This window comes from Lycium ferocissimum, chromosome 6, assembly GCF_029784015.1.
Source record: "Lycium ferocissimum isolate CSIRO_LF1 chromosome 6, AGI_CSIRO_Lferr_CH_V1, whole genome shotgun sequence".
Taxonomy (NCBI): domain Eukaryota; kingdom Viridiplantae; phylum Streptophyta; class Magnoliopsida; order Solanales; family Solanaceae; genus Lycium; species Lycium ferocissimum.
In genome coordinates, this window is record NC_081347.1 from 48,337,928 (window position 1) to 48,347,279 (window position 9,352).

Consider the following 9,352-nt stretch of genomic DNA (forward strand, 5'->3'; position numbering starts at 1 on the left):
CTTTTTCATGAAGTGAAAATATTTGTTCACCCAAAATATTCATATAAATATTAGAATAATTTTGTTGCCTAACCATATTATTAATATGCTTAGTTATAACAGGCAAACTATCACTTTCAATCAATTTTGAAAAAGCTGCAAAATGTAAATCTTTCCCTATTTGAAAAGATTGTTGTGGAGAAAATACACTATGAACTATTTCTCCACTGGATAATTTATAATCTCTTTCCAGAACAGAAATATAATCAGCAAGATATTTTGCTAAAAACCAAGGCACAAAAGATATGATCTTATTTGCTTTGGAAAGATCTTTATAAATTCTTCTTGGAAAATCATTGTTTCCTCAGGTTTAAAATTATCAAAAAACCATTTTCTAAATGGGATCCATTTAGGAGTATAAAACTCTTTGCTAATTTGCAATGTTGCGGGTGATCCCCGACTAAAATCAACTTTTTGAGCTTGATCCATTAAATATGATATGTGGGAAATCCATATCCGGCTCAGTTAATTCTGGATCCTTAATATAATAATAATAATAATAATAATAATAATAATAATAATAATAATAATAATAATAATAATAATAATATTGTAAAAAATGAATATTTACCTTTTACAGTCAAATTCACCGACTTAAACTATCCGGAGGGCATTTGGCTAGTCAAAATGTTTCCATAGGTACTCGTGTCGGGGTAATTGTGTTGATAAGTAGATTCCGCTTGAGTGACTTGGCTTTGAATTATAGACGGGGCTTCCGTGAGGTCTATTAATGGGACCTTCTCTATATACATTTCAAGGACGTTTAAAGTTATGCATTTCCTATAATCATAAGGCGCCTTCAAATAATCGATCGAAGAATCATCGTCTTGAATGTACCACTTTGTCCATAACTAGTTACACCTTGCGGCGTAAATGACGTTGGATATTTTCCAATTATATTTAGATCAAAATCACTTCTACTAACTTGTAGTCTATTATACAAGGCTTGGAGTAGTTTTGAGAATTTTAAGTCAAGTGGAAACTTAACATGGTATTTTGGGGAAGAATCATAGCGCAAATTATTTTCCTCGAATATAATTTGTCCGTCCCAGAATAAAGAAACTCTAATTCTTGGAACATCTGTCATATTTTGAATAATTTATGAGGAATACAAAATACAAAAACTAGATGAAACTCCGAATTTTTTGGTTTTTTTGCCTTATACGAACTCGGTATTAATAGGATTTGAAGTTTGAATATAGAACCAACGCATGCATGCAATTACAGTGTCTTGCAGTATTACGTCAAATCAAATTAAGTGCGGAGTGTTGCATAACGCATGAAATAACTGCGTTATTGCAGGTTCCAGCAGAATAGCGTAGTAAATTACTACGTTGTTCCGTCGCAACCTTGATAAAATACCGCGCTATGAATAGATAACGCAAAGAATTTAATGTGTTATATTCGGTATAACGCAAAGATATTTATCGCGCTATACCACTAACGCAACATAGTGTCACCTCAATTGTCAAACGGAAAAACGTCATGATTCGAATCAAACTTTATATAACGTAATTTGACAAATAGTTGTTACCAACCACACAACATTCCACACAAAATTGAGTTACTATGTCATTTTTTGACCAATTTAGAGATATTAGTCGTGTTATATCGTTCACTCCAGCAAACATATTTGAAGCAATGGGTAGGACCTGGGAACTAGATGATGATGATTTTTATTACTCAAATAACCCTAACGATAGATTCAATCAAGAATACAATAATAAAATGAGAGAGGAGTGGGATTGGCGTGTTAGGGAGGGTAAAGACCTTTGGAGCACAAGTTAGCGTCGGTGGGGCTTAAACGCCCAAAAAACGTGTTATGTCAATGCCTCGCGGAACTCCACAAGAATTTAATTTGGCTCTTAATCGTTTTTCGCGAAGAGAACAATCGGATGCAAATACGTTACCATAGGGTAGAATATGGTATACATGGTAGCACAAGATTTAGATCCCGAGTGGGATTGACCGTGAAATGTCCGACGAAGATTAATATTTTTCTTATAATAAGGTAAGTAGGTAGGGTCATAAAGACCCTCCCCCTCCGCCCCCCCCCCCCCAGGGTACTTGGGGGTTTGCAACTATATAAGTAGCCCTTTCTTTTGTTATTAGACTACACCATATTCAATGTCGAGTAGTAGAAACTCAGCTTGGTCTTTACTCCTTCCAAAAGAACCAAATAACGTTGATGATGAGAGTTTAAATCATAGCGAGTTTTCGACGATACTAGTGATTTCAAACTAGATGAGCTAAATCCCCAACTTCTTATAGAGCGTAATGATGATTTCTGCAGTGTGAAATATTCAAATCCGCGGGAATATTATTGCGGTTTACGCCGAGAATGGTCACATCGGCTTGCCGAATCAAAACGTCTTGTTTGTGACTTGAAAAATCTCAACGCTCCAATCCCAACAAGATACTCCTTAACCATGCCTCAAGTAGGTCCAAAAATTTGCGAGCTTGCCGTGCAAAGGATTAGAAAAGAAAACAACAGAATGCTGGCAAGACGATGTAGATTTTACATGCTAACGTTGGCCGAAGAACAAGCATCATCAACCGGTAGAGAGCTAGCTTGCCATCGAAAAAAGATGTGTCTTAAGAAACCGCCAATATTTTTACGAGGACGATATTGAAGACTTGTACTACGATGATGATTAAGAATGTTGTGATTTTAGTTTTAAGTTTAATTTATCATTATCTTTTTATTTTTGAAGAATATTAGTATGTTAAGTATTTTCATGTACTCAAGGTTATGAATGATGCAATTTAATTAAGTTTTTTTTTTTTTTTTTTGTATGAATGCTGCCATTTTGACTAACTTTTGATTAATTATTAATGAACAAGTTTAAGTATTCGTAAAGAACTTCAGGCTAATGTCACCGAGCCTTCAAACGAAAATGGCGTTCGAGCACTTTTCAACCACTAAAACGGCCATCCAAACTTTTGTGTATCCTTGATGTATTGATCCTACCTTATTAATCGCACAAAAATAAGTAGGGTTCTATTTAATATATTGAAGTTTCGGGGTTTCGAAGCATGATTAATCTATGGTCAAAGTACGTTAAAAAGTGTAATGGAAGAAGGGTTAACCAAAAGGGCCGGAAAAAAAAAAAAAAGAGGTCACTATAGCGCAGTAAATTACTGCGCTAAAGGTATTTTGGTAACATTTTTTTTTATTGGAGTATTTTGGTTCAAAATATATTTTTTTGGGGGGCATTTTGGTTCCGGACTCTGAAGTAGACGGGTTAAAGTCTACGTGGGTTATATGCGAATTTGTCTTGAAATCGCACTACCCGCACCACTTACCATCCCTAGATGAGACATAGAAGAAGTATTCGGAATTGGAAGGGGTTCTAAGGTCAGGTAAGGCAAATTAGAATAGGAGGCTTAGAAAATAAAACAATCGTATGGTATTATTGTCAAGGATATAACATGTTCATATCACAAGATCCATTTAGTAGGTAAAGTGTTCATTTAGCCTTTAGCACACCCCTTAAGAATATACTAACTTTTAAAGAAAAACAGGCATTTTGACTAAACTACTCTTAATTAAATAGTTATGGGCATTTGGTCACTTCGCATTAGGCAAATTTGAAAAAACCAAAGTTAATTCGTTCTTAATTATGTAAGTAGACACTTATTTCGAACCTGAATAATAGAATCCTTCCATTTTGATCAGATGTTTCAGAAACCGGGTGGAAAACAAAATAGAATTCAAAAAAATTGCAATACATACCAAATCACATTACTTTTACTTACAGATGCGCCATTGAATGCCACTAAGAAGAACATGCACTGCAGCCAAGTTGTGTCTGCCACATCCCAACTGATGGTAAATGCTAAAACGTTCGAAATAATTGTGTATGTCCTGACACTCTGGTGACTTCATACCTTTACTCATGAACTGAAAGATTGTATTTTAAAATAAAACTGCAATTCTAAATAGAACCACCAGAATAGTAGAATGTACAATATCATGGTTCTTACTTTCAATCAGTTCTTGGACTCTTGCTTGGAAATTCAGGATCTGGGTTGTCAAAGAAGGCCTACTCTTCTTTAGTCAAGGACTCAAACGGTCCATCAAATGGCGGCGGCCTGGTTTCTTGAGTATCAAACGGCCACCCATCATATCGCGGTGCTTCATTTTCATGAATACTATGGGGTGAACGTTCAACCGATGGAACTTGATCAGAGGAAGGAAGATCACACGCATCACGGTGATGGTTGAGCGTTGGTGGACTGAGACTAATCTCATCATTGTTTAACACCATATATACCTAGCTGCAAGTTACCCGAAGTAGTACCATCTCTGCTACTGTCCAGTCTGTATTCACGCATTAGCCACTCACTCCTCTGCCTATCCTTCTCCTCAATGTAGTTTAGTGTCTTTTGGTTTCCAATCAGCTTACCATCCCTATGGATGAGACAATCTATTCCACAGGGTTCCCAATATCCATTATTCTTCGAGCTCTTACATGCTGCCGCTTGACTGGGATGGTACATCTCTGCCAAAATGAAACTGTTGGGTTTTGATATTGGTGAATGGGAAATGATGGGATGAAAAGTGAAGGGAATGTAAAAGGCCCTTTTTGTTTTGGTTAAAGCATTCGTCCCACATAGGAAAAAGAGAGGAAATGAGAGGTGTATATATTACATTACACCTTATTCTTTAAAAAGGGTTGAGGGGGGCAAGGACATGCTCGTCGTCTGATCGCTCGCTCGGCTTTGGCTTTGGAAATTAATTGATTATCGTTTTGGACAAACTTTTCTTTAATTATTTAATTAATTAATTATTTAATTAAATAGAAAATCCACTCCAAAACTCTCTCTTGTTTATTCTGTGTGATACACTTTTTTTTTTTTTGATTAAGCACGGTGTCCGAGTCTCTTTGAGCCCGACTAATCCCGGGGGTGCACGTGCCCCCTCGGCAAGAGTTTCCGCAAGTGCACCACGGGTAATTCGGGGTTTCACGGTCATGGCCCTCGAAATTGTTTGGACCCGCCGTAGTTTCGAACTCGAGACCTTGAAAGGAGCACCCCAAGGCTCAAGTCAATGCCAGCTGACCAACCCCCGAGGGTTTATTCTCGTGTGATACTGCTTCGTTGAGTGGTTCGCCGCTACCGGAATTTAGTACTACTTGTTACGGTAAGATAATCGTTCTATCCCGGGAGGGAATATTCCATCAACCTCGAAATCTTGTGAGGGGAATAATTTCCTTAAGGATACACTTTGAACCAAGTGGGCTCGATTAATTTTTTTTTTCAACATTGTTTCATTTTCCGGTTTACGTACTTTACGTAGTTTCTTTATTAATTGTACGATTACGTTCAAACTCTGTTTATACTTATACAGATTATTTTGACAACAGAAACTAGCTTTTTTCACTAAACCAAAAGCAAGGCAACAACACTAAAAAGATTGGGAAATGGAAAATTCTCTATAAGAGACAACAGCACCGAGCTTCTCGATCTACCGTACCCAATGTGGGCAAACAATAACAGATAATATTTTACCTATATAGAAGCATGGGTTTGGACCCATGCTTCGTCGTCCGTTCCATTAAAAAAAAAAGTGTGGCCCCATACTAAACATCAACCAATATTAAAAAAAAAAAAAAAAAAAAAAAAGAGAAGCGAAAAAAAAAGTGGAACCCACCATCTCAAACTCACGCAGGAAAAAAAAGTGGACGTATTAACAAAATCAAGAATATTAAAAAAAAAAAAAATGGACCCCATATACAAAAAACAAGCAATGTAAAAAAAAAAAAAAACGTGCACCCCATATTAAAAAATTACACAATATTCATGTATAATTAAAAAGTATCCCATTAAGTCAATAATGGTGGATTCATTGCCATATGCGTATCAATCCATTAGTGAGGCAAATGAAATTATTATGCAATGACATACTTAAAAAATTATATATTAAAATAAGATGGAATTTAATTACTTTTTCATTTTTTTCCTAACTCTGATAAATGTGAAAAGAGATTAATGTCATAAAAGAAAAAATAATATTTAATGGAGATCAAATAATTAATAAGGTAAATTAGTGAAATTATAATTTTAATTGACGTTTCCTTAAAAAAACCGTGCAAAAGACAACATGACAAGTAAAATGAGTTAAACCAAAAATATTTACCAAAAATTAAAAAATAGTAGTTCTTCATTTAAATAGAAAATCAAATTTGTACTTTGTTTCATTTTAAACATGTAAAATTAATATAATAATTTGAATTAGAATTATCCAAATCAAAATTTGATAAAAAATAATAGGTATTGTTTAGGCTCAATCTACATACATTAACAATAGAATATTTTACACCTTTAAATTAATCGAATTAAAATTCAAAGTATCAGCGATCTTAAATATTCTTTATTGTTTTATACGAAGAGAGAAAAATAAATAGTTTCCTTTTAAATAAGTCTTATCTTTTAAAAAATATTAATAAATTTTTGTCAACTTTGTATTCGTAACAAACACATATAATAAAGTTTTGGATACGGAGCGCAATACGGTGTTATATTAATCGTGTTTTGAACATCATATATATATATATATATATATATATATATATATATATATATATATATATATATATATATATTCACTACTATATAGAAGAGCGGTTTATAAACGAATCGTCGTCGTGCTTTAGTCCACTTTTTTTTTTTTTTTAAGGGCAAAAAAATCCTTTGTGGTCCCCACTTTTTTATTTAAGGACAAAAAAATGACATTTTATCTTTTTTATATTACGAAATTCTTACAAAAGTAGATAGAAATACTTTATTATATTTATTTTTACGATATAAAACGTCGGTTTACCCGTCTTCGTATCGATCGCTCTTAAAAAAAAAAAAAAAAAAGGTGGACCATCTAAAAACGTCGAAAACGATATTAAAAAAAAAAAAAAGGAAAAAAAGTTGACCCCACCCTTTCCAAACTCATGAAAAAAAGAAAGTGGACCCCACACTCCTCGGCTAAGCGAAAAAAAAAAGTGGACCTATATTAAAAAAAAAAAAAAAAAAAAAGCATGTCAAAAAAAAAAAAAAAAAACGTGCACCCCATATATTAAAAAATCAAACAATATTCGTATAATTAAAATATCATAAATGATCAATAATAGTGGATTCGTTTCTTTTATGCGTATTAACTTTATTAGTGGGAGCGAAATGAAATTATTACGCGGAAAAAACATATACCCCATATTATTATTTTTTTCTTCAAAAGGTTAAGTAGGCAAATATATTAATCGTATTTTTTGAACGTAATATATATATATATATATATATATATATATATATATATATATATATATATATATATATATAACATTACGTATACATAAATGTATAATGAAAGTGTTGGGCGTCATGGCGCAGCATAGGCAATCTAGTATACAAATAAAAACATGAAAAATCATTGTCAGGTCTTACCTTAGGGAGGTAAGATAAACTTTGGGATTCCAATTACAGCTAATAGATTAATAGAACCTAAATTTATTTAGGAACCAAGACAACCATCAATATGCATTTTCTTCGCCGGTACATCATGCATTGCAAGAACAAAGATTCTCTGAATTCGGAGAAAAGGTGGTTTTTCAAAATGTTTACACTTTAAAGTGAAGCAATCTAATAAGTGAAGTTGCTCAGATTTGTACCAAGACTTCATCAGGCCCTTTCACTTAAAGCAGAAGTATGATAGCAGAGCATGTTTGATACCACGAATCCACATATTAAATTGAAGAAAAACAGCTTTCACATAATAAACATTCAGGATAGAAAGAAATTGATCTCCTCCACAATTTACATAGAGAGACGGTGGTATATGCATCAATGGAAGAGGGAGATACAAAGCCGACAAGAGAGAGAGAGAGAGACTGGCATGAAATTAGGGATTTAAATGAGAATTGTTGCCTTTACTTTCCTATTTGTTTTTCGCATTTTCCATTTCTCTTTCGATTTTTCGGACAGCTTTTGTTTTGGATTTTTTAAATCAATAAAACGCCCTTCTCGGGCTAAATTAATTTTTTTTTTTTTTTTTTTTTTTTAAAAGGAGTCGACTTCATGAACCACCATTTCCTGTTTAGGGATGACTTCAATGGCATACAATTCTCGTTCACATCGGCAGTGCTATCCTGTTTCCCCTTTTCTTCCATTTCTGCAGAAGATTTAACTTATGGTGACAAATAAATCTATTAATTAGAAATGGTGGCAAGTTTGACCAGCCAAGGTCAAACTTGTCTTAAAAATATGATTAAATTATAATTTTTAAAATTTCTTAATCTTTTACAAAATATAAAAAGACCCCAACTTAATTCTAAAAAACCCACCAGCCCCCCTTCTCCTCCTCCCACCCACCCAAAAAAAAAATTATTTAAAAAAAAAAAAAATTGGAAAGTTTTTATTTTTGGTTTTTTACACACCCCACCCACTCCAAAAAAAAATCTTGAAAGGAAGTTTTGATTTATTTTTTTTGGGGTTTAGGAAAAGTTTGGATAAAATTCAGGTTGTTTTATGTTTGTAGTGAAATAGATGATTTTTCTGTTGTTGTCCTGGTATAGTTCAGGGTTTAGGAAATATATCCAGCAGATAGTTTTTTGTTCTTTCCTGATATATATCTGGAGTTTTTTGTTCTTTCCTGATATTTATCTGGTTCTGTTTGTAGAAGATAACCAACAGATTTGTAGTTGTTGCAACAAGTTCTACACTTTTTGCAACAAGTAGACAATTGATTACGCTTTTTCACCAATCATTTGGACATAGTTTTCTCCCCCCGGAATTATTTGCTTCGTTTTTGTAGAAGATATCCAACAGATTTGTAATTGTTGCAACAAGCTCTACTTGTTGTAACAAGTAGACAATCTGTTGCAACAAGCTCTACTTGTTGTAACAAGTAGACAATCTGTTGCAACAACTACAAATCTGTTGGACATAGCTTCAGTTATTTGGTTATGTTTGTAAAAGATATCCTACAGATTTGTAGTTATTGCAACAAGTTCTACACTTATTGCAACAAGTAGACAGCCTATTTATGAATTAGCAAATGTTGAGGAAAGATATAGTCAAATTGATAGCCAAACTAACAATCAATCCTCAGAAAGAGATGAAGAACAGAGCCAAGAAGAAGTAGATACAAATGAAAAAAGTGAAGAAGAATTAGGAGATGAAGAAACTAATGATGGAAACGAAGGAGATGAAGTAGATCAAGGAAATCTGCTAAAATTACTCACGTTGTTGGAAAAAATCAAACAATTGCTTAAATTGTTGCAAAAACTAAAAAATATGTTGCAACAGATGAGTTAATTGTTGC

The 9,352-nt window shown here is 33.4% G+C and overlaps 1 protein-coding gene across 2 annotated transcripts in view; it reads right to left on the bottom strand.

Annotated features, from left to right (window-relative positions):
• Positions 1–8,158, bottom strand: part of LOC132059743 (uncharacterized) — a 71,882-nt gene extending 63,724 nt beyond the window's left edge. The window contains exon 1 of one of the 2 annotated variants that reach the window (XM_059452496.1): positions 8,116–8,158. In XM_059452496.1, the coding sequence (XP_059308479.1) occupies positions 8,116–8,118 (3 nt within the window). In that variant the 5' untranslated portion in view covers positions 8,119–8,158. Of the gene's footprint in view, positions 1–5,425; positions 5,504–8,115 lie in introns of those variants that run through there. The other variant, XM_059452494.1, reaches the window with a different exon arrangement.
• Between the last annotated feature and the right edge of the window lie 1,194 nt (positions 8,159–9,352).